The sequence below is a fragment of the Watersipora subatra genome, chromosome 3 (genome assembly GCF_963576615.1).
Source record: "Watersipora subatra chromosome 3, tzWatSuba1.1, whole genome shotgun sequence".
Lineage (NCBI taxonomy): Eukaryota > Metazoa > Bryozoa > Gymnolaemata > Cheilostomatida > Watersiporidae > Watersipora > Watersipora subatra.
The window spans coordinates 43,560,479-43,587,465 of record NC_088710.1 but is presented as its reverse complement, the minus strand read 5'-3'; the positions used below and the strand labels follow the sequence as shown (position 1 = coordinate 43,587,465).

The 26,987-nt window shown below is 38.7% G+C and overlaps 1 protein-coding gene across 1 annotated transcript in view; it reads left to right on the top strand.

The window, feature by feature from the left end:
• Positions 1-21,822, top strand: part of LOC137390616 (uncharacterized) — a 103,522-nt gene extending 81,700 nt beyond the window's left edge. The window contains exons 4-6 of the mRNA XM_068076942.1: positions 14,292-14,401; positions 19,997-20,167; positions 21,623-21,822. Coding sequence (XP_067933043.1) covers positions 14,292-14,401; positions 19,997-20,167; positions 21,623-21,822 — 481 coding nt within the window. The remainder of the gene's footprint in view (positions 1-14,291; positions 14,402-19,996; positions 20,168-21,622) is intronic.
• Positions 21,823-26,987: the final 5,165 nt, after the last annotated feature.

Here is a 26,987-nt window from a genome sequence, read left to right as displayed (position 1 = left end):
GCATAACATGTGGCTTGCCCAAATACCAACAACAATCAACTCAGATGAGTTGCAGAAAAGTGCGCTAATGGAAACAGCTAAGATCTTGAGACGAGTGCTCAAACTCCCAGGTCTCTGGTAGGAGACCCTAGTTAGAGCAGAATTTACCACCCATACGGGGTATCCGGGGTGAGGAAACAATTTATATATATATAAATAAAACAAAAAATTGTTTCCTCACCCTGGATATTCCGTATAGGTGGTAAATTCTGCTCTAACTCGGGTCTCCCTTTGGTCAGCCATTCTGGATGGTCACCTTTATGTATTAGGCATTCCATCTGCTTAGCCATTCTAGTGTGAAGTGATGTCAATTTCTTTAACCAGAAGGCTTGAATCATGTCATGGCCAGGTGCTGCCCAGTTGTTCATACGCTGCACTCTGCACTTGATATCCTCTTTGCTGATGGTGAGTCCTTGCTGAGCCACAGTGTGTTGATGGCTCTCTTTAAGCCTCTTCAGCCAATTTGCAGTGGTGTTATGAGTAGTCTCTTTCTCCCAGATGTCCTTCCAGAACTTTGAAGTGCTAGATCGGGGAGGCTCAGACATTGGCTTCTGCAGTTCACCTTTGAAGTGGGAATACACTCTAGATGGATTATTGATGAACAGTTTGTTCATTCTCTTGTTATCCCGCTCTTTGGTGTACCGCTTCAGTCGTGCCGAGAGTGCTACTAGCTGCTGTTTGGCAGATTCTAGAGCTTCTATTGTGGCTTCCCTTTTTGGACTCCCTTTATATATATATATATATATATATATATATATATATATTTATATATATATATATATATTTATATATATATACATAGATAATTAGCTTTTATATATAAATATTTTATATAAATAATTAGCCTTATATATAGCCTCATCAGTGAACCTCAGAGCAGGCAACGGAGACAAATCCCATTACCAATGAGAGTTGACTTCTTGCCATGAAACAACTAAGTTGCCTCACGGGCTTTAAGAAAGTCAATGTGCTGACACCAAATTGTTCAATTAACAAATGTGATGAACTTTGTACGAAAGCTACCAGTGTCGCGCCTCTCACACTGCTCAACTGAACTGAAGGGAGCAAATGCAAATTGCTACACATATATATACACACACTTTTTGAATGCCTGGCGTTGCCCGAGTAATAAAACTCTTTGCCCAAAAAATATATTTTGATTTAACATATAACAAAAGTTACCATTTCAACTTTCAAACTTCACATCATGAAAAAAGTATTTTGGTTAGTTTAAATAAATTAAGAGAAAAAATAAAACACCTGTAAAGGTTTTAAAACTTTGTCAAACAGCTGTAACTTTCAAACTTCCTATGATGAAGAAAATATTTTGTGCAGGTCAAATGTATTAGGAAACAAAATAAAACAACTACAAAAGGGTTTAAATGTAAATGTGAAATAATTAGTAAGTAATAGCTAAGTTAAGTCGGTTTTTCTACGATCATAACGAGAGATAATTCGGTAATGATGCAATTAATATGAACCGAAAAAACAAAATAAAAACCCTGAATATGTAGAACTAATAATAAGAACTTTTTCATAGAAGTGTGTGTTTAAAAAAAGTTACTGTCCCACCAGAAACCATCCATCAAAACTTTGAATACGACAATACTGGCACCTCTTGATACTGGTACAAATGTAAAAATTAGATATTATACTGTCATTGTCTGACCAAATGGAGAGAGAATGTGAAAGCTCTTCCTACGGAGATAATATAATTTTTCGCGTGAGGAGAATTGGCCTTGACCCCAGATATAGTAATTGAGCCTTACAAAAGCTATTTTTTAACAGGGGCATCAAAACGTGTGGGTGCGTTGCTAAAATAATTAGCGTGTGCATACATTATCAGGGTATATGATAACGTCTTAAATCATTGTCTTCTATGGTTCAGTAGTAGAACATCTGGATTATAATCATGTGGTAGCAGTCTCCATGAGTTCGAATCCCTCAGCACACGAAAAATATTAATCTAAGATTTTAATACCTATAGCTGAACAAGTATTTGAAATATGCATAGATTCTCAAAGTTTGTGTGTGTAAGTCTTTCGGTATGTCTGGCTATAGTTATCTTGCTGGATATATATATACCATATATACTTTTTAATTTACTGCCGAAACTTCACCACTCATGGTTTGTATTTCATTTTTGCTACCATCATGGTAAGTTAATGCATATCTCAGTTTACTCCGTCATATTATAGTTCTACAATACACATTTCCAGAAAGTTACATACCCTAAACAGAGGGCATCTAGCGGGCTTCGAGTAATGCTCTATATGACAATTAGAGCCCATATCAACACGCCAACTGGCTGCAACAACTGGTATCTCACATTTGATGGTTCCAAGTGCGCCAATCCAAACAGTATCGAGCAGCTTGATTACAGTGCTAAAACTGGAGATTATCACAGAGCCATGGATCGTAAGTTGACTTTCAGTAGATTTTGAGCAAGCAATTTTTATTACTGAACTTACAATCAAAACATATAAGGACTTGCTAACTTCAATGCTAGCAGGGCATTAGAAATACAATGTATGAAATTAATTTCAAATCTGTTTCCTACAAATGCAGTTTGGCTAGTCATGGCTAATAATGTATATAGTACTGATCATCTCACAAACATATCAAAGTTTTTATTAAAAGGAGCTTTGGCTAAGAGAATAAGTTAAGTCTAACAGACTGCAGCCAAACGCTGTTGTTTTGGCTCAATTTAAGTGGGGCAGGTGCAGCTGACCTCACATTTTTTTAAATAAATTGTTGTCAGTGTTTAGGCATCGCCATATCTTACTTTAAAATTATAGCGTTGTTCTTAATTCAAAAAGGTAGATAATATTTGTATGACAATAACACAATAGCTTAAACAATATTAATTTCTTGTGGTCAAGTTTGGTCATAGCCTGGTTGAACTTGGCAAACCTTTGTTATGTTAGTTGAGTCTGTGCACTTCAGAAGCTTTAGTTCTTTTGCTATGCAGCCGTCTCTTTCATTGTATCTTATGATTTTAAGGCTACATACAAATCTTTCATTTTGTCAAGTTGTAAATCGATCCTTCCCTGCCGACTTAAGCTCACGAGTTGACGTAATTCTGGTCCTCCAGAGCTTTTTTTTTTTTGGTAGGCATGTTTCACTAAAGAATGAAACTATTTTAAAAAGCAAATAAATGAAATTTTTTGGAGTGATTTTAATAAAGAAGCTCTTATTGGATTTTGCATGCATTTTAAAATTGACCAATGATATAACTTTAAGCACTTTTGCTTTTATACTGTTGTGCAAAACTCTTTCGTATCTAAAACACTTTGTAGAAATTGTAGAATAACTTGAATTAGAACTAAACAACTACAACTTAGAACTTTTCCTAATTAAACAAAAACTGTTTACCATTCTGAAGACTTACTGTTAGTTACCATCTTGTGACCATCATGTTTTGGAAGCATTTAGTTTTGTAAGAAGTTCATTTTTGGAAAGGTTGCTTAGCAGACATTGTTTTAGGACATTTCCTTACATAGTTGTTATTTAGAGTTCATTTTTCCCCATCTACTTGCTTCGAGATCATTTTTGTGAACTTTCTGTTTTACAAGTTATCCTTGAATTTTTTTCTGAAGTCGTTCTATTTGATGATCATTATATTAAACCTTTGCTTTGCTCACAAGGCCGCTTTGCTAAAAGTATAAAAGTTTTGAGAAATGTAAAATATAAAGAAGTGACCATGTTTAACAATAATAATAACAATAACAATAATAATAATAATAATAATACCAATAGTGATACCAATAGTAATTGGTGCACTTAGAACAATATCAATGAGGCATGTAGCATACTTGGCGGAGGTGGGAGTGAACATGTCTTTTGAGACTATACAGAAGACGGCCATCTTAGGAACAGCTCACATTTTGAGGAAGGTCCTCTCTTAGTGGAGTTGAGGAAGATGTTTGAATCCTTTGGCCTTTTGTTAAGACCCGGATTCAACATGGACTACAACCAGTCACCTACCACCACACGACTGTGAAGAAAAACTTTTACAACCATAATAATAATAATAATAATAATAATGACATAAAAACCAAATTCAATAAGGGAATTTAATAAGGAAATTTGTTCTGGTTTAGTTGATGGAACTTGTTATGGACTAGCCAAAGGAAACAAGTTAATTGAGCTGGTGATTCAAAAGTGTGATGGGTCCAGCTCAGGAAATGGCTATACAGGATGGAATTCTCCTCGGACCATGGTCATTATGGAGGTGATACCACAAAAAACTCCTGGTACATAATTTCACTCTATGCTTTACTGTTAAAAGTGCAGTAAAGATTCCCAAATAGTATTATATGAATATTTTTGCCCTCTGTATGCGCTGTTGTTGTATCTTAATGCTCTTACGATAATACACATTGTCGGTGAAAACTACTTATCATTTTGTTGGAAAAGGCTCTACACATTTTTCAGAAAAAACTTTTTACAATACCAGCTAAAAAGATGTTTAAATACTTTGGTTATTAACCTAAGGTGAAAGAACCAAACCATTTGATTACAAGGCAAAAATATATAAGTGATAAATATATATAAATAATTTATTTAGACTAATACAAGACAATTCAATGTGCTCGTACACTGACCTGCATGCAAGAGGACTGTCAAGGATAGCTGCTCTTCTTCACTCTTGCTGCTCTTTATATAGCTATTGCTGGGCAGTAAGCCTAGCCTTTCGATCTATGGGCCGATTCGGTAGTGGTCAAAATAAATGACTTGGTGGTTCTACAGAATGGAATTACCTCGACTGATTCGAGGTTTGACCCTGTCTCTATCTTGGGGGCCACTATTCTTTTTTCTAACAATTCATCTTTTCTTTGACCCTGATCCCAGCAATTTGCCGCCACACTATTCCCCCAGTAACGTCTCTGAGGGCCGCCCACTCACCATTTAAGGGGAGATCAGCTTGGCTCATAGCCAATGCAATAGGGCTCTGTAATCAAGGCAGCAAGCTTCCAGCTCCGCAAAAAGCTCAATTGGTCTTCTCGGCCCCCTGGACCGGATTATTTCAGTGGTACCAATCGCCAGCTAATACCAGCGGCGGCTGTCCACGAAGGCTTCTCTTTTCCTTTTTGGTGGCTGTGTTGGTGCGGGTTAGCAGGGCTAACCAGGGCTAGCTAGCAGGGCCATCCTAGTCAGGCGATCCCAGTGTGACTCCGGCCGAGACATAAAAGAGGTCCTAATCACTAGCTTAGTAGCCTGGCTATTTTCTAGGCGCTCAAGTTGCTCAGTGGCTCCATCATGGTGTGCAGAAGGAGCAGGTGACTCTGGATCGTCGAGTGAACTTTGGCTCAGTTGACTCAGCCTTTCTCTCTATATTTCTCGGATTGTGGCTGTCCCTCTGACTGGCCTGACTTTCAACTTTTTTTGGAGCCGGCGAGTTGTGGTCTGGGTAGGGGTACACGACTTCATGGCAATCCCTTGGGCCATTCTTTCCTATTGAGAAAAGTTGTACACTTGACCTCATCTACATGATATATAGCATTTCCACACTCGCCCCCTATGTGGGTCCCTCAGTGTGATGTAACTTGAGCTCTTGAAAAATGTTGCCATTGACAAGAACACATGAAGATAACAAAGTGCTGTAAGAGATGCTGCCGACTTCATCGTACACTTGTGGTAAGCCATGCAATTTGCATGTTTTCGGCTTACTTTGCAGGGCTTCTGTGACTCTATTCCGGGTAGCTTGACCAATAAATGCTTGGTTCTTACTATGGCCTTTTTGGTTGGCTGTTGAGGCGCTCACTTTAATTTTACTATAGAGGTTTTGGTGATAGCCAAGGTAAAAGCAGAGATTCACTCTCTTGCTAACTCGGCCTCCGTTAGTCAAGATACTCGAACTATCTCAGCAAGCTAGGCCTTTTCTACCTTTACCCGCCAATCGAGGCTCTTGTGTATCTAAAATGACACAGATTTACTTTTGCTAGACTCGCTGATGGCTCTTGCTATGCCCTCATAGGGGACTATCATAGCTGATTTTGGTCGGTTGTTTGTAGAAGCCTCAGCACCAACACAATGTATCATGACAAAAGTCTCCCTGCCACTAGAAGCAGGGTAGCTTGCGGAGGCAGCCTGGGCAAGATGTTCTTCTTCTACTTTTTTAGTTAAGGACCCTACTTTTTTGTCTGAGTCTGCTAAGTTTGTGCTCTGACACATGGGCAGAGACTTCTCATCCAAGTCTCCTCCAGGCATTCCTCTTCTTCTGCCTCAACTCCTCTCCTGGCTAGAGCTGCATGGCAACAGGTTTATTTAAAATGTTTTAAAAAGCTTGACGGCAAAATATTGTCAAAGCAGCAAGCAATATTTGCTCTTCGACATTTCAGAATGCAAATGACCTTTCCACAGTTATTCTTTGACCTGTGAGCCTTTTTCTTTTTGATATTCCTCCACTGAAATTGTACGCGATTGGCTGCCTTAAGATATAATCACAACCATTTTCCATATCGGTCTGGTTTTCAAATAGTCCAAGCCAGCTGAGGGTAATGTCGAATGGCCTCCAAGGCAGACTCTTCAGAACTTCATGACCAACTGGTTGTTCCAGAATGCCAAGACATTACTTATCTTGTTTTTGTTTGAGCTATTCTAATAAGGCTTCAACTTTTTGGCTTGGCTTTAGATTTTTTGTGGCTCCTTGTCTTTGATAGGGTAGCTCAAGACTTGTCTCTAGTCAGGTTTCTGTCTCCATCTTTCTTGCTCAGGCCCCTATCGCATGGGGTCCTTTATGTAGTTCTCTAATGGCTGGTGCTTATCAGAACTCTTCTGGGCAGGCATCATAGGGCTTCAGCCAACTGTCACTTTTGATAGAGCATTGTCCTTGTTTGTCTACCAGATATGTATAACATTTGGGCCCTTATGACTCGGTATGGCCCTACAAATATTACTTGCACTTTTGGTTATCTCTTTTTCTCTCCACCTGTTCATCATTGACACTTACTCTCCAGGAGTGTAAAGGGGTGGCTCTTCCTTAACCTCTTTTCTTATTTTCATCTGCACCTATCTGAGGGTGAGATGGACTCCCTCTAGTCATTTCAGTACTGCATACTCATGTGTCGACTGGGACTCCGTGAGTAGAGGCTGCTACTCCAGCTGGTCTGTCAGATGCAGTTCTTGCCCGAGCTTGGGCAAGTTTGCCGTTTTTCCTGTGTTCAAGTGTGGTATACCCTGGCGTGCCCTCATCAGCTGGAGGAGCAAAACATTCAATTCCTCTTGGCCTCTGGTTAATAGTAACACCCTGAATGAATCACCCAGTTGTCGGTTGTTTCATTTTACAGCTTCATTGGGCTGAAAGTAATATGGAGTGGTGTGCAACTTTTCACATGCCAGATCACAGCGCAGTTATTATGTGGCTTGCAAACTGTGCTCCTCGGTCCTGGTAATCCTGGATCTAGCAATCCCATCTAGCAGAAGACTCTTTTATCCAGGGCACTTGCCACCGCCGGCATGGTAGTTTCTAGGAGGCCCAAATCATCCTGCTATCGGGTAAGGTGATTGGTTAAAACTAATATCCACTTGTTACCCTTTGGTGTCATTGGCAGTGGCCCTACCAAGTCTACTGCTACCTTCTGTTGGAGCTGGTTAGCAGAATACATCCTAGTATCCTAGTTAGGCGGTCCCAGCATGACTCTGGTCAAGACATAGAAGAGGTCCTCATCACTGGCTTAATAGCCGGACTATTTGCTCGGCGCTCAAGTTGCTCAGTGGTTTCATCATAGTGTGCAGAAGGGGCAGGTTACCCTAGATCATCTAGTCAACTTTGGCTCAGGCGACTCAGTCGGTTGCTTTTTCTCTATCTTTCTCAGATTGTGCCTGTCCCCCTGGACTGCCTTGACTGTCAACTCTCTTCAGAGCCGGCGTTGTGGTCAGGGTAGGGGTACACGACTTCGTGGCAATCCCTTGGGCCATCTTCTCATCTCAAGAAAAGTTGTGCACTTGGCCTCATCTACATGATATGTAGCACTTCCACACTTGCCACCTCTGTGTGTTCCTCAGTGTTATGTGACTTGAGCTCCTGAAACATGCTGCTATTGAAAAGGACACACGAAGATAACAAAGTGCTGTAAGACATGCTGCCGACTTCGTCGTGCACTTGTGGTAAAGTCACGCAAGTCATGTTTTCGGCTTACTTTGCAGGGCCTCTGCAACACTATCCCAAGTAGCTTGACAGATGAAATGCTTGGTTCTTACTATGGCCTTTTTGGTTGGCTGTTGAGGAATTCATTCTAACTCCACTATAGAGGTTTTGGTGGTAGCAAAGGTAAAAGCAGAAGTCAGCTCTCCGTTACTCAATATACTCGAGCCATCTCAGCAAGCTCGGCCTTCTCTACCTCTTCCAGCCAGTTGAGGTTCTTGTGTGTTTAGAGTGGCACAGAACTATGTTCCCTTGGCTGGCTGATTACTCCTGCTATGCCCTCAAAGGAGACAATCATGGCTGATTTTGGTCTGTTATTTGTAGAAACCACAGCACCAACACAATGTATCTCAACAGAAGTCTCCCTGCCACTAGAAGCAGAGTAGCTTGCAGAGGATTCCTGGGCAAGATGCTCTACTTCTACTTTTTTAGTGAAAGACCCTACAACTTTGTCTGAGTCTGCCGAGTCTGTGCTCTGACAAATGGAAAGAGGCTACTCGTCCGAGTCTCCTCCAGGCATTCCTCTTCTTCCAGGCATTCCTCCTGTTCTGCCTCTTCTCCCTTCCTGGCTAGAACTGCATGGCAACAGCTTCATTTGAAATGTTTTAAAAAGCTTGACTGCAAAATATTGTCAAGGCAGCCAGCAATATTTGCTCTTTGATATGTCGGAGTGCAAATGACCTCTTCGCAGTGGTTGTTTGAACTCGGTGCCTTTTTCTTTTCGATATTTCTCCACTGAAATTGTACACAGTTGGCTGCCTTAAAATATAAGCACAACCATTCTCCATATTAGTCTGGTTTTTAAATAATCCAAGCCAGCTGAGAGTTATCTCGAATGGCCTCCAAGGCTAAGTTTCCAGAACTTCAGGACCAGCTGATTGTTTCGGAATGCCAAGACGTTTTTTACTTATGTTGTTTCTTTGGAGCTATTCTAATAAGGCTTCAGCTTTTCGGTTTAGCTTTGGATGACTTGTGGCCTCTTGTCTTTGACAGGGTAGCTCAAGACTTGTCTCTAGTCGAGTTTCTGTCTCATTCTTTCTGTCTCGGGCTCTTTTTGCATTGGGCCCTCTGCAAGTTTCTCTCATGGCTGGTGCTCATTCAAACTTTTCTGGGCAAGGATCATAGGGCTTCAGCCGACTCTCACTTTAGATAGAGGATTGCCCCTGTTTCTTTACCACATATGTATAGTTGGACTCTTATGATTTGGTATGGGCCTACAAATCTGCTTGCAATTTGGAGTTATCTCCCTTCTCCTTTTACTTGTTCATCATTTACACTCAGTCTCCAGGAGTGTAGAGGGGTGGCTCTTTCTTATCCTTGTTTCTTATTTTCATCTGCACCTCTCTGAGGGAGGCGTGGACTTCCTCTAGTTTTTTTCGGACATCATACTCGTGTGTCGACTGGAATTCCGTGAGTGGAAGGTGGTACTTTATCTGGTTCGGCGGATGAAGTTCTTGTCTGAGCTTTAGCAGATTTGCTGTTTTTCTTGTATTCAATTTTGGTATACCCTGGTATGGCTTCATTAGCTGGAAAAGCAAAACATTTAATTCCTTTAGGCATCTGGTTAACAGTAACACCCTGAGTGAATCACCCAGTTGCCAGTTGTTTCATTTTACAACTTTATTGGGCTGAGAGTAATATGGGGTGGAGTGCAACCTTTCACATGCTAGAGCTTGCACAGCTCAGTCATTAATTGGTTTGCAAACTGTACTCCTTGGTCCTTGTGGACCTGGATCTAGCAATCCCATCTAGCAGAAGACTCTTTTATTCAGGGCGCTTGCCACCACCGGCACGGTAGCTTCTAGAAGGCCCAAATCATTATTTTATCAGGTGAGGTGGTTGGCCAATACTGATATCCATTTGTTACCCTTTGGTGTCATTGGCAGTGGCCCTACCAAGTCTACTGCTACTTTCTGCCAGAAGTATCAGGCATACAGTCTCTGCCTACAACCCGCTGCCTTTGTCCCACCATGTTTTGCAGTTTGGTATATATCAAAGCTCTTGACCAGTCTGTGTGCTGTCACCAACAGCTCTGGCCAGCACAAAGTCACATGGAAGTGACTGGTCATCTTTCTCATCTCATAGTGGGTTACGGAGTGCATTTGCCACATAGTGTTCTCTTGAACAGCCACCGGGCAGACTGCATATTATCGAGGCTAGTCATGGGATGATGTCCTGGCGTCTAACACTCTGTCTTGTTGTATTTGAAAAAATGGTTGTTCGAAAAAATTTGCGATATCTTTGGAATGTACGAGGAATCGAGTTCAAAGTAAATCAGCCTGCAAGCAGTCAGAAGCCTTCCTTCAAAGTGACAGAGCCAATCTATACATCGCCCCTTTCAAGGGTTAACCGAGCGACCAGAAGTCTGCCCCAGTCAATTCAGGAGGATCCGCTGCCAAGGATCTGGCCTCCCGAGGCAAGGGTGGTACCAAACCAATTAGGCACATGCTCTGGATTGGCTCCATTCTACAAGCTACTTTTTCTCTGAAAAGCTAGAAAGGCAATTCATCAAGTTTTGGGCCAGCTCCTGATGTACTACAAACTTGTTGAAGAAGCATGACATGCTCTCTCAGGGCATGAGGGACTTGCTCAAAGAGAGTGACAGTCACGGTCTCATGACAGACCAGACCCGGCTGCTATTTTATGAAGTCATGCGGCTGCCAATAAGAATCTAGGAAGTGAAGACTGAAGAGATTTTTTGAGTGAGTCACATAAGCGAAGATGACCTCTTCATAATGTAATTTTTGGTAACTTACAAGTGTGCTGTAGAATTTCTACAATCTGTAGTTTCCGTCGATGGAAGACCGTTGATGTGCATGGATAAACACGGGCGGCTGTTAGTATAAGTTGAGACATAGCCATTCTATGTAAAGTCACCACTTTGAACTACTGCCTGTTGGGGCTGTGGAGTCTTTGATCTTTTTTTAAGTTTCATTAAAAGTACTATTATTTTTATTAAACAATCTACAATTTTCAAACTGACTACTAAATAGGCAAATGTTGAAGCAGCAACTTACAGACTGCAGTTTATTGTATGACAAATATGTTTACTCATATACAAACGATAGACAAAAATTCTGCTGTAATATATATTAACATGACAAGCTCATTGTTGAAGTTTCCATGTAGATGCATATATACCAATACAGGAGTAGCTGTTAATTCAGCTAGCAAGGAGTGCCCTAGTTCAGCAGTGTTCAACTACCAATACCATTCTTGGAATGAGGCACTCGACACAACATTTAACACTGTGGATGAGTCACAGCTCGTCAAAGTATGTTGCCTCTTAGAGTTTCTTTGAACTTGTTATAAAATGAGCGATAGCAAGAATAAAAAAGGTACTCTGCTTTTTGGAACTTGTTTGAGCTCGTTATCAAATGAGAGTTATTAAAACTGACAAAGATAAATATCGAATGACATTAATCAGTATAATATAAGCTTTCATGTTGCACAACTAGTAATTTAGGAAAAACTAAGATTGGAAGATTTTCAATCCTGGATGATACATTTTATAAATATTCTAGTTGTATGATATGAAAAGTGTATTATAACTTTTAGTATGGAATTCATTTTGGTAAGGCTTGCATTGTCAAGACTGCTTGCTTTACGTTGTAAGCATGGAGCAAGGCAGTTTTCTGTCTAATATTGTTGCAGGCAGTGATGTATGAAAAATTAGCCTCTGATACGAGCCTCAGGATCAAGTATAGTGCACTACTTGGTGTAAAGGTCACACTCACCAATCAAAGATACTGTGGAAGATGGTAGGTCAGTAATACAGTGGTTACACTGAGAAGCCCATGTCTATTCTTGTCACTATTAGTTTGTTATTAGGAGCTAATACCATTGAGCCATGGGCAAGACATACACATCCAGCAATTTAGTATCTTCTGTATATATACATGTGAATCTTAAGGTTTGTTTTTTGTACACTCTATGTCCAGTTATAGCAATGAAAATGTAGCAATGAAAAGTCTGTATCACAGAGAACTTGATCTTGGGACGTCCCATTCACAAGGCAATGAGCTAACCCATTAAGCTGTGGAATACAATAAATTCATTGGGCAGATTGTCATTATCTGGGTTAAAATACGCATAGAAACTCAGTGTTACGCGTCACGTCACTAAAGCTTGCTCTTACGGTTCTTATTAGTAAGTTTAGCAGCACGTATACTAGATCACTCAAATTAGTCAATGGCTACTATATTAACAGCCACTTTTGATCTGCTGTTTTTATACTCGTGCAGCACCAGACATTCAACTAGTATATTATAATAGAGTAGAACAAATAATTGTAGCTTAACATAATATACAATGACAAAATACCATCTAATATAGTAGTTGAATGTAATTAAATATATTATGATACAATATAGTAGAATTTAATATTACAAGTTAATTTAACATATAATAGTATAATATACTATAATCTAACAAAATTTAGTATAATATATTACACACAAAAAATGTGTTGTATTTCAACATGATATCATATATTGCAATATACCATGACATAATATGTCATGTAATATTGTCATGACTTTAAATATAATATTATGTAATAAACAGTAGTATCATACATTATAATATAGCAGAGCACAGTACAGTGTGATATAATGTAAAAATGTTTGATAGAGTATATTATTATATAATACCAAATAATATGATATATTTTGTTGTGATATAATTTAATATAATCTACTACAATAAGATATAATTTAACTAAATTTTATTCAATATGTTATCATTTAAGATCATATAATACAACATAATACAACTGCTGAAGCGAGGGACTGGTTGTTTGTATTTAGTTAACTGCTCTATCAACATCAGAACACTTGCTCCTGTAAACACAAGTAACCTGAGTTGATCTTAAAATTCATGAATCAATTTCGACCAGCATTACTGAGTAGCATAGTGAGCTGTATACTATATTAGAAAAATGTCTCTTATTAATGTCATCGACTTTGTTCAGAAAAAAATTGATTACGAATCTAAAATTTTAGATAAAGTTAAACGATGTTTAAACATTTTAATCATTCATTTTAATTGTAATTATTTTACTACAGACAAGAAGTCGCTATAACTTATGCTTAGGTACTCTGTAATGCTTAGAGAATTTCTTTGGCAAGAACAAAAAACAAATAACAGCTCTAGTTTCAATAAAAAGTAGATACCCCCTTACAAAAGAATTCGTTTAAAAGCGTTTATGGTACTATTCAGCATAGCCTAATAGCCTAATCCATTCTACGATTTCTTCAAACTTACTACTTGCCCCTTTAAAAAAAGTAAGCTCAATTTTTTAATTTGATGACTGTACAGTAGCTGTTGTATTATTAGTTTGTATCAACAACTTTACTCTTTTTTCTTACCGCCTTCATTTTGTTCTGGCTCCCGATAACGGTAACTTTACGTTACAGCGTGCGGGAGTGCATGCAATCAATATTAATTTTAATTAATTTTTTTTTCAGCAAGGTCTGCACTGCAAAAGAGAAAATTTGAGGCCTATTTAAAATAGGGCATAAGAGAGATACATGCACATATTTACTATAATGAGATTAGTGTGTCTGCCCACCCATCCAAAGCCAGGGTTAAATGTTAATATAAAAAATTCTGTTTAGTGAGAATCCAACTCGTTACATTCACCTAGGTAGACCGACAATATTAAAAAATGCTGAATGGTTACCACTCAGAGAACTTCTTCAGAAAATAGGAAAAAGTTTTGAAAAAGATGAGAAAGAGTTTAGTTCTTTTATTTATATATTGAGTATTTCTCAGAAAAGACTTTGATAAGGTTAAGAACCAGATAAGTTTTGATAAAGAAATACTTACATTGTATATATTGTGTTATTCTCAAACAATGTGAAATATTGGTTGATTCTAATAATTTAATATACCTTCCTTTACAACTCTTACTGTACTTCCTTTATCTAAAAGGCCTCTAAAAATGACAATCACTTTCACCAACATTGGACATGCTTATCTCAGAGGCCATAGAAATAATTCACAAGCACTTTTGTAGTATATACATGTAGGTGATGATAAAATGCTCAGCTTAAAGCAGTCAACTTTAATCATCTACATGTAGATATACTTATCTATTTAGGTATATTGCTATAAATGGAACTGAATGCACTCCAAAAGCTGACATCATTATCAGCCATGACGCAAGCAATGCTAAGACTTACTGGGAACATCATGTTCGAGTTTACAGTCGTGAGTATAAGGCTATTTTTCTGGTTTTTTAGCAAAATTCTATGGTTTTAATCTATTTTGCCATTGTTTGCAAGTCTTGTTATAGCTGTTTTCTATATGCAATATAAACTCTCTGTTCAATATTTGCAGTGAACTCCTAATATGCTTTTAAAGGTTGGAGCTGTTTAACTAGAGGCTTAAACTTATACTCTTCATAAAGAAGTACTTACAAATAAACTGGATTAAAAACTGGTGTTTATTCCTGACAGTCAGTTTTAGTAAAATATACTTAGATTTGGACAAAAGTGCTAAATTTTGCTTTGGACATCGTTGAGTTTATCACAGAAAAATAAATAAAAATGACACTTTTAAAAGTAGATTATTTTATAACTATATTGTTTTTGTTGTTTAATGCATCGCTTTTAGCTTAAAACTATTCTGTAGTTTTATATGCCAGTAGATTGTGTTTAATTATGTGAACTATAGGTGCAGCCATGTTGATAGCGCATAACTGGGATCTAGAGGGTACCTGGATCTGTATCTGAATGAAATCTATAGGATGTTTGCATGACATTTGAAAGACACCTAAGGGGTGTGTGAATGACATGTGAATAACACCTAATGGTTGTTTGAGTCACATCTTAATGGCACCTAAAAGTTGTTTAAATTACATCTGAATGACATGTAAAGAGTGTGTGAATGATATCTTAATGGCATCTAAGGGGTGTGTGAATAACACCTAAATGACATCTAAAGGAAGTGTGAATGACATTTGAATAACATCTAGAGTATAAGAATGACATTCGAATGGCATCTAAAGGGTGAGAATAATATTTTACTGACAACTAAAGGGTGGAAGAATGGCATCTGATTGACAACTGAAGGATGTGCAAATGACATATGAATGAAATATAAAAGGTATATGAATAACATCTGAATGACATCTAAAGGGTACGTGCATGACATCTGCATGGCATCTAGTAGACATTCGACTGATAAATGAAGCTACATGTAAATAGCATGTAAGCATAGTTTGAATGGTAAGTTGTGGCGGCAGGAGGCAGACAGGCCTGGAACTAAAAATGCCAGCATGACAAGACTATCGATCTAAAGTTAGGAGACCAGCCTGACCCCTCTGAGATGGAAGAGACACAGGCCACAGAAAAGATCAAACTGGCATTTGGCCAAAAGCACGGCTCTCGGTAGGGCTACTAGGTTGGCTACCAAGTCAGTCACAGAGGTCTGACCTGTAACCAAGTCCGGCTTTTGTGGTCGAAAGGCAATGCCTATCAAGATGGTACTTATATAAGGAGCAGAGAGCCCAATAAAGCAGAACACCTGAAAGTCTCGTGCCATGCTGTTAATTCTACAAACTCTGAACTTTACTACTTAAATATTTGAAATATATATCCTTGCCTATTTTACTCTAGTGGTTTGGTTGCTTGTGGAAAAGTGAAGGCTCATGGTAAATTCTTTTTGCTTGTGGCAGCAGTGGGATCTTAGATTTTTGACTTCACAAAAGACATGAAATAACCAGGCTACCTTAGTGGCAGGCTACCAGAGCAGGAAGAACTAGTGCCCCAAGGCAAGATACCTTCTGGACTTGGGAGAGGAATAGCTGCCTTGAAAGTGGTAGCTTACCACCAAAGATCCAAGGAGTCTCTCTCATAAGGATAGGCACAGAGACGGTATTAGTATTGTATTATAAGAATTGTATTATAAGTTTTGTTAGTATTAGTATTAATAGTATTGTATAATAAGTATTGTAAGTATTGAGGGTACTGTCTCAGGTCCTAAAAGAAGTAGAGAGGGTAATTGCCTACTTTAGTAAAACCCTAGCAGCTGCTGAGAGGAATTACCGCGTCACATGAAAAAAGCTGTTGGCTGCAGTCAAGGCAGTAAACTATTTTTGACTATACTTGGATGGCCAGCAAGTCCTGCTCTGGACCGAACATGCCTCACTTCACTGGCAAGGGTGTTTTAATCTACACTAAACACTTGGCCAGATTACGCCATGGTAATGCTGATGGGCCGAGCTGAAAGATCTGCAAATATTGCCGGTAGTGTGAGCCCATCGAGCTAAGGAATGGCCAATTCATTCAGAGAGAGCTCATCATGAACGACCAGTTCTTGTCTAGTGAACTTCAGGGAAACCTTATGGCGGTGTCAGGTAGCCAAGACTGCGCATGAGACAGCCAGCTGTATGGGCCAAACCACTGTCTTTAATGTAGCAGCCAGCGGAGAAAGAGGGGTTAAAGTTGAAGCTGGCTCAAGGCTGGCCAAAGCCACCCAAGGACTGTGTGTTATGGGTTAAAACTCAAGGTGATGTTGGTAAGGAGCAGGTACGGAAGCAGGTCACAAGCTAAAGATCTATGACCATCATGTACCAAGCACTCTCAATTAGAAAGGAGCAACCAGAGAGCAACTGAAGCTAAGGGTCAGAAACTCTGGAAGCTGCACAAAATCCTGCTATTTCTCCTAATATGGTTAGATGAAGTGTTGGAAGTCTAAACATCACACCACAACCAGCTCAGGTAGCGTGAAGTCTGTGTACCGGCAGTTAAGGATACCACCGTGTGGCGAACACATGCCTAGGCTCACTCTAAGGTGGGCAGAACAATCAGTCACCTTACCCAGACTTGGTACTGGCCAAGGCTGACAGCGACCATCAGTAGAGCGGTCAAAAGCTGGGAGATGTGCCAAGCTGCAAAAGACAATGGGACAAAGACCACCAAGAGAACAAAAACTGTACCCAGGATGCCCTTGGCAGAAAGTCACTGTAGATTTGGTGGGGCTCCCCCAGCTGATGATAGCATACCTGGTATACCACAATCAGCCAAGGGAAAAACAGCAAATATACTGATGCTCTGACAAGAACTGTGCTTCTCAGACCAGTTGGAGTACCACCCTACTTCAGAGACTCAACCAACACATGAGTACATGGTAGAGCTACTCCAAAAACTGGAAGAGGTACACAGCACCCTCAGACAAAGGCGGATGGAAATCAGAGAGAAAGAGAGGGAGGAGTCACAACCAAAATATCTGAAGACTGGGTACAGATGGTAAAAAAGTGGTAAAGGAGAGGAGATAACTCCAATATGCAGGTTGGATTCGTAGAGCAATACCAAGTCATAAAGAGATGGTACAATCACAAATGCCTAGCAGGATAATTATCGATCCAAAGCAAAGGCGGGTTGAAACCATTTTTATGCATGCCCATAATAGTTGGGACAAACTCTGGCTACAAAAAGCCTTGTAGAGGGCCTAACATGCAAAGGGCAAGGTTATGAGAAAAAAGGAGCAAGAACTCTGGCCAGAGGTCGAGATGGAATTATCTTACTAAAACAAGATGCTTTGAAAACTTGAGAGCTGAGCTTTGAAGCCGAAGCTTTCTTTGGGGAACTTTAAAAGAATAGAATAAATAACAAAATTATCGGCAAATCAGGACAGCCAGCCCAGCTTCAGAGTCCAAGAGAACCAGCCTCAGAGATCATTAGGCACTATCCTCAACTGGTTCGAATGACTAGAAAGCCGGATCAGCTACATACGAAAAGCCAACCTCATACAATTCTAGCGGAGTGATATCAAAACAAAGAAAAGGCGCCGAGTTCAAAACATAGCTGTGGAAAGGCTATTTCCACTTTCGAACGCCGGTGAACAACTGCTGCGCAAAAGAAGCTTTATTAATATCATTTTATTGAGCTATCTACAATCCTACAAAACCTGTCACCATGGCATCTCAGCAAAGTATGCCTAACGAGTCTTTGAAGGAGATGTTGGACCAGCTGAGGCCCTTTGAGACAGGGAAAGAAAAAACATTTAGAAAGCCTCCTAAACTCAGATGAAAAGCCTGTGGCCGTGCGTCTCATCCCTTCTCTTCCTATTCTGAGGAAGAGAAAGGAGATAGGGCGCGTCTTGGCTAGGTTGCGTCTATGAGCAACCTTGCTTCTAGTGGCAGAGAGACCTGCATGGAGCCATACCTGATCAGCACTCAAATCCCTACTGTGAGCCACACTAGACTAGCTGATGTTGTGCCCTATGACAGAATCTATGAAAGCCACTAGCTAGTCCGGTTTGTATAAATATGTATCACTCAAGATTCATAAAAACCTCAACTGACTGGACAAAGTCATAAAGGCCAAAGTAGCCAAGACAGCTCGAGCCTCTCCTATAATGAAGTCTGAGTCAGCAGAGGAGCCGACTCTGACCACCTTCTTGCCTGCCTCCAAGGCTCTTGCGCCGGAGCTAAAACAAGTGCTTGAATAGCTCACAAGAAAATCCATCATGAAGACAGAGCTCTTCATAACACAGAAAACTTGAGATGATATCAAGGTGGCCTTACAGGACCGACCAGGCACCCACAAACTATGTTGCTTTACTACAAGAGGTAGGAGATGTAGACAGCCTCTTCTTCAGCACACAACAGCAGACAACACTTTGTCATCTTCAAATGTTTTTGTCGGTGGCAGCATGCATTGCATGACTAAATCATGTCGCACCGGAGGGCTCACAGGGGTGGTGAATACGGAGATGCTACTTACCATGTAGATGAGGCTAAGCAATCAACCTTTTTAAAGGTGAAAGAGTGGCCCCGAGGAATCCCCTTGAAACCATGCACTCCTCACCCTGACTACAGTCCGCTGACTACAATAGGAAGTGGTAAAAAAGTCAGTCAGGAAGACAGGTACCAGCCTAGAGAGAAATTGTTTTAAACCCGAATGTTTTAAATGTATGCTGTTTTAAATCTTAAACGAATGTGTAGCATAAGAAGTAAGAAATGTTTTTCAGCAATCTGTTCTAGCAATGCCTCAAGCTTTTGAATATTTGAATTATGCATTGGTTTGACATGCACAATAATAAACAAGCGCCTTCATTTAAAATGGGTTATATGTTGATTGAAAATAAGAATTTTATGCAAAAGCATTTTTTATTACCTGTGCAACACCCGGTATTCACCTAGCAACACTATATAGCACATATTGGGAAATTTGATTAAAAAATTGTAAATCATTTTGCTACTTATTGAAGTTAATACTAATTACTAAAAACAGTCTTTTCATTACTTTTTACAATCTTATTTCTGAATTTAAAAATTTTATTTTTATGGGGGTTTCTCATTTGAAATAGCATATTTGCAAATTTCAGCATTTATGTTCCTTTGAACCCATTATTTTCACATGCTGGTGTGATTCAATACTTAAGTTTTTTATAGTTCCTCTATATGTTCATATCAGGCTTAATGTATATACTCATTGGTTCCTCTATATGTTCATATCAGGCTTATATACTCATTGGTCCCTCTATATGTTCATATCAGGCTTATATACTCATTGGCTCCTCTATATGTTCATATCAGGCTTATATACTCATTAGTTCCTCTATATGTTCATATCAGGCTTATATACTCATTAGTTCCTCTATATGTTCATATCAGGCTAATATGCTCATTAGTTCATGTAAGAATCCTCTTTAACACTCTAAATTTAACTAACAGTCATTTCAACGGTGAAAAATTAAAAATTTCAAAATTGTGTTGAAATTTTGTCTTAGTCAAGGTGCATAAAAGTAGATCACTATCTTGCTCTAATATATGTCATGTCCAGGTTTTATTTCCAGTTGAGGGAATATGTGACAATGAGTTAGAATCTGGGCAGCACAGCATTGAGATCTACATGGGAAAATGCTACTGGAATAAGACTGAACCAACTAACTTTGTAGTTAACTCTCACAGTTGTCCTTCACGACTTCATATAGAGGAAGTAAGAAAAGAGAAAAAGATTGATGGAGGTATGAACCATGTGTAACATACTTATAGGTAGTGACATTATTTACATGTTCTTTAAGGAAAATTTTGGATTTTAATTCATAACAGCTTCAAAAATGTTTACTAGCTGTTCAAAACAGAACCTGAATCAAAACAGGCTTTTCAGCAGTAGTAGTGGTAGCAGTAGTATCAGTAGTAGTAATAGTAACAATAGTTTCACTGCTAAGTCTCTCCTTCACCCTCTTCTTCTTTCCTTCATATTCCCGCCTTTGGCCTTCTTTCTTCCCTCCTCTGTCTTTTTTTCCTCTCTCCTCTCCTTTGTCTTTCTATCCTTTTTTCCTGCCTCTCCCTCCATTGTCCTTCTTTTCTCCCTCCCCCTTCTTTATCCTTCTTTATATCCTCCCCCTCCATTGTCCTTGTTTTCTCTTTTCCCTTTCCTTTGTCCTTCTCTCCTACCTCTCTCTCTCCATTGTCCTTCTTTTCTCCCTCCCCCTCCTTTGTCTTTCCTTCCTCCCTCCTCCCTCTTTTGTCCTTCTGTCCTCCCTCTCTCTCCTTTGTCCTTCTTTCCTCCTTCCCCTTCATTTTTTTTTCTGTCCTTCCTCCTCACTCTTTTTAATTCCCACAACTTTCCCATTGAATCTAGTTTCCCATTTTTGTAAATCTCACATTTTCACGATTTTACATATTTACTATTCTAAAATAGTAAATATATATATATAGTAATATATATATAGTAATATATATATATATATATTACTATATATATATATATATCACTGTAGAAGTATTAAATACTGTTTTTTGTTCAAAATGACTTCAAACATGTTAATATTCAATTTGAAGTCTGCCAAAAAAACTGCAGTCACTTGAAATTTTATTGAATTATTTTGTGCTGATTGTCTAATTTTGCAGAAATAAGAGAGATTTCTTGTATCACTAGAGGTTCTTGTTTATGAGGGTACGTTGTGTGGCTAATCATATTTATATTCATTAAAGACTTTTATTAAATTGTAAAAATATAGCTATTTTGAGACAGTGTAACTATACAATCCCTGATATAAACTAGCTCTACAAGGCATTTGGTGTGCCCATAATTTTTTGCATTATTATCATTATTGCATTGTTAAATATGGAAATCCGCAGATATATTAGTAACTCTCACTTTGTCATTGTGTGTGTCTGTCTGTTAGTTTGATTAAACACAATGCCTTTCAACATTTTTGGCTTGTTTAATCTAAACTTCACAATCCGCTGCTTAGGCCATTCTGTCAGGTCAATAAAAATATTACGCTTCAAAATGCGCTACTTTTCCTGTAAAACAAGCCTAAGAAAAGCCTACTTTCATGCTGTCTGATTGAAAGTTAAAAAAATCATAGGCATCACTGAACTGACAGCCAATAAATGTTGTTGATCATTGTTCGAAAGTGAAAATATATTTCAAATTCTTACATATCCAAAATTGTTTTTGTATCTTGCAGTGTATACTAAGAATCACTCCGTATTCAGAAGTCTGACTGGATACCTTACTAGATATCACTACTATAACCTAGATGATGATACAGACAATGGTATTATCTTGACTGTCACCTACCTAAAACAGTATGAAGATACAGCATTGAAATTGACAGCTAGTGGGACACACTCGACGGATATTGCAGCTAAGTGTGCTAAATGGTAGTTGAATATTAATATATTCAGTTTTAGTATTCATCTGAAAACTTGTACATTTGAGTATGGAATGTGTCATGAAGTTATAGGATGGTTGACATTTTATTAGAGTTTGAATGGGTGCCTAAAGAACACATGAACACATGAGAGCAGAAGGATGTCAGATTGTGAATGTATGACAACAGGAGAATATGAGAGTGTGAATGTATGAGAGCAGGAGGATATGAGAGTGTGAATGTATGAGAGCAGGAGGATATGAGAGTGTGAATGTATGAGAGCAGGAGGATATGAGAGTGTGAATGTATGAGAGCAAGAGTATATGAGTGTGTAAATGTATGAGAACAGGAGGATATGGAGTGTGAATGTATGAGAGCAAGAGTATATGAGTGTGTGAATGTATGAGAACAGGAGGATTTGAGAGTGTGAATGTATGAGAGCAAAAGGATATGAGAGTGTGAATGTATGAGAGCAGGAGGATATGAGAGTGTGAATGTATGAGAGCAAGAGTATATGAGTGTGTGAATGTATGAGAACAGGAGGATATGAGAGTGTGAATGTATGAGAACAGGAGGATATGAGAAGGTGAATGTATGAGAGCAGGAGGATATGAGAGTGTGAATGTATGAGAACAGGAGGATATGAGAGGGTGAATATATGAGAGCAGGAGGATATGAGAGTGTGAATGTATGAAAGCAGAAGGATATGATAGTGTGAATGTATGAGAGCAGGAGGATATGAGTGTGTGAATGTATGAGAACAGGAGGATATGAGAGTGTGAATGTATGAGAGCAAGAGTATGTGAGTGTGTGAATGTATGAGAACAGGAGGATATGAGAGTGTGAATGTATGAGAGCAAAAGGATATGAGAGTGTGAATATATGAGAGCAGGAGGATATGAGAGTGTGAATGTATGAGAGCAGGAGTATATGAGTGTGTGAATGTATGAGAACAGGAGGATATGAGAGTGTGAATGTATGAGAACAGGAGGATATGAGAGTGTGAATGTATGAGAGCAAAAGGATATGAGAGTGTGAATGTATGAGAGCAGGAGGATATGAGAGTGTGAATGTATGAGAGCAAGAGTATATGAGTGTGTGAATGTATGAGAACAGGAGGATATGAGAGTGTGAATGTATGAGAACAGGAGGATATGAGAGGGTGAATATATGAGATCAGGAAGATATGAGAGTGTGAATGTATGAAAGCAGAAGGATATGATAGTGTGAATGAATGAGAGCAGGAGGATATGAGTGTGTGAATGTATGAGACCCAAAGGATATGAGAGTGTGAATGCATGAGAGCAGGAGGATATGAGAGTGTGAATATATGATAGCAGGAGGATATGAGAGTGTGAATGTATGAGAGCAAGAGTATATGAGTGTGTGAATGTATGAGAGCAAGAGGATATGAGAGTGTGAATGTATGAGAACAGGAGGATATGAGAGGGTGAATGTATGAGAGCAGGAGGATATGAGAGTGTGAATGTATGAGAACAGGAGGATATGAGAGGGTGAATATATGAGAGCAGGAGGATATGAGAATGTGAATGTATGAAAGCAGAAGGATATGATAGTGTGAATGTGTGAGAGCAGGAGGATATGAGTGTGTGAATGTATGAGAACAGGAGGATATGAGAGTGTGAATGTATGAGAGCAGGAGGATATGATAGTGTGAATGTATGAGAGCAGGAGGATATGAGAGTGTGAATGTATGAGAGCAAGAGTATATGAGTGTGTAAATGTATGAGAACAGGAGGATATGAGAGTGTGAATGTATGAGAACAGGAGGATATGAGAGGGTGAATGTATGAGAGCAGGAGGATATGAGAGTGTGAATGTATGAGAGCAGGAGGATATGAGAGGGTGAATATATGAGAGCAGGAGGATATGAGAGTGTGAATGTATGAAAGCAGAAGGATATGATAGTGTGAATGTATGAGAGCAGGAGGATATGAGTGTGTGAATGTATGAGAACAGGAGGATATGAGAGTGTGAATGTATGAGAGCAGGAGGATATGAGAGTGTGAATGTATGAGAGCAGGAGGATATGAGAGTGTGAATGTATGAGAGCAAGAGTATATGAGTGTGTGAATGTATGAGAACAGGAGGATATGAGAGTGTGAATGTATGAGAGTAAAAGGATATGAGAGTGTGAATGTATGAGAACAGGAGGATATGAGAGTGTGAATGTATGAGAGCAGGAGTATATGAGTGTGTGAATGTATGAGAACAGGAGGATATGAGAGTGTGAATGTATGAGAACAGGAGGATATGAAGGTGTGAATGTATGAGAACAGGAGGATATGAGAGGATGAATATATGAGAGCAGGAGGATATGAGGGTGTGAATGTATGAGAACAGGAGGATATGAGAGGGTGAATATATGAGAGCAGGAGGATATGAGAGTGTGAATGTATGAAAGCAGAAGGATATGACAGTGTGAATGTATGAGAGCAGGAGGATATGAGTGTGTGAATGTATGAGACCCAGAGGATATGAGAGTGTGAATGCATGAGAGCAGGAGGATATGAGAGGGTGAATGTATGAGAGCAGGAGTATAGGAGTGTGTGAATGTATGAGACCCGGAGGATATGAGAGTGTGAATGTATGAAAGCAGGAGTATATGAGAGTGTGTATGTGTGAGAGCAGGAGGATATGAGAGTGTGAATGTATGAGAGCAGGAGGATATGAGAGTGTGAATGTATGAGAGCAAGAGTATATGAGTGTGTGAATGTATGAGAACAGGAGGATATGAGAGTGTGAATGTATGCGAGCAGGAGGATATGAGAGTGTGAATGTATGAAAGCAGAAGGATATGAGAGTGTGAATGTATGAGAGCAGATGGATATGAGAGTGTGAATGTATAAGAGCAGGAGGATATGAGTGTGGGAATGTATGAGACCCAGAGGATATGAGAGTGTGAATGTATGCGAGCAGGAGGATATGAGAGTGTGAATGTATGAGAGCAAGAGGATGTGAGAGTGTGAATGTATGAGAACAGGAGTATATGAAAGTGTGAATGTATGAGAGCAAGAGTATGTGAGAGTGTGAATGTATGAGAGCAGGAGGATATGAGAGTGTGAACATATGAGAGCAGGAGTATATGAGAGTGTAAATGTGTAATGTATGGCTATATTATGGAATAAAAAGTGCCTTATACCTTCATTTTTTATTTTAAAATCATGGATCTTAATTAAACTTCTGTGAATGGTTGCCATTGTGAAAAGGACGAAGATGGGGATTTTGTTAGAGTTGAAGCAAATGATTATAAAAAAGAGCCACAAACATCTCTGAACCATAACTATTATTTATACGCCTATATATAAATATCAATGTCAACATGTCTGTCCGATAGTCCAGTTGTAGCGATATCACTTCTGGAATGAAAACTCCATTGCGTATTTGATTTGAACTCGGAACTTCTAGCTCTGCAGACAAGCATTTATCCAATAACTGCACTGTCCGACTACCTATAGTACAGAATAAATTGTCACATTCTGCCAAATTTTTATGGCTTCACACTTAGCACTTCACCAGCATTATGCATAAAGCCATACTAGAATAGTTTGAGCTAAACTATTCTGGTATGGCTTCAAACTGTTGCTAAACTAGCATTATGCATGAAACCATACTAGAATAGTTTAGCGAAACTATTCTGGTATAGCTTCAAACTGTTACTAAACTAGCTTTATGCATGAAGCTGTACCTGAAGAAAATATGCGCCCATATCTGAAGAGAAATGTTTAAACTATTGCTAAACTATTGCAATCAGTATTGAGCTGTAGTACTGTACCGGCTGCAGGGTAGTAGGCATTGCAGCCGGTACAGTATGGTTTACACAACAATAAACACAGTACACAGAAATAAACACAGTACACAGGAATAAATAAGCTTTTTTTTATAAGTTACCATGGCAAGTGTTGTATATGTTCACACGAAATAAATTTTTTGTGCAAAAACTTTCTTATTACCCATGCAACACGGGCCCTTCAGCTAGTGCAAGATACATAAAGCAACATAGTAGCTATTATGAGCACAAACAAAAACAATGCGTTAAAAGAAACTTAGAAGCATTTGAAAGTGATGGGGCTAGCTGAGGTATTTTATATTTAAGTGTAAATAATAAATATGAAAATTAAAGTTTTGTAAATTATTAAGTTTATACGGTCTCAGCTTAATTACGTAGTTACTAATTTTGAACAGAAGGTTCATCTCGATGTTATCCTTTTTCTTGTATTTCTTGTACAATAAACAATTGTACTTCTCCGTATTACAGTTGACAAACAATTGCAGGTACTTCATGATTGACAATGCAAACTGTGGAAATCCTGGAGCTATAGAGGGTGTCAGTTACTTTTCTCAAGCATCTCGTTCGTATCAACCAATGCAAGGTAAGTTTATAGGATCTATTCTTGTTGTTTGCTAGATGCTAGTTAAATAATTTTTGTTAACAAGGGAAATAAAATCTGTAACAAAGGCGTTAACAATGTTAGCAGTGTTAACAAAGATGTAAGACTTAATTCAAAACAAGCAAGCATCTAGCATACTAGAGTAGTCATTAATGAGGTAACCTTGAACTGAGCAACTTTTCTAAGGAGAAAACATTGATTTTAATCTCAGTATAGCTGTTTCCCAAAACCTTTCAATTCTTGCTTTCTTACTTTTCAAGTTTCAAATAATTTAAAAAAAATTTAATAATGTAAGTCACTTAAAATTTGAAAAGGCTTGTTTAGATGAAAGGTATTTGTGGAAGCCTTTGAGTGCTTGATTGCTTCAAAGGATACATTTGTCAGCAGATTATTAGGTTTTAAACTCTGTTCAGAAATATCTACATGTATGTTTAACTGCTCTTCAACCAAAATGAAGGTGAAAATTCTTATTTTGTGAAAATATTAATTCCAACATTGAAGTTTCAAGAAGCTATTTAGTAGCAAAACTTCAGCTGTGAAAAGTAGAACAGAGCAGGTTTTTTAATTATATTATTCTGTATAAAAGTACACAGTGATTGTTGTGATTTGAAACTCAAGAAACAAAACAAATGCTAGACAACTGATAAAACAAAAGATGCTGATAGAAAGAGTGGGGAAAGTCAAGGTTGAAATCAGAAATGAATCATGTGTTTCTTGTAGCCGCAAGGAGCTACCAATAAACACTTATTTGGTAGAAATAAAAGGGA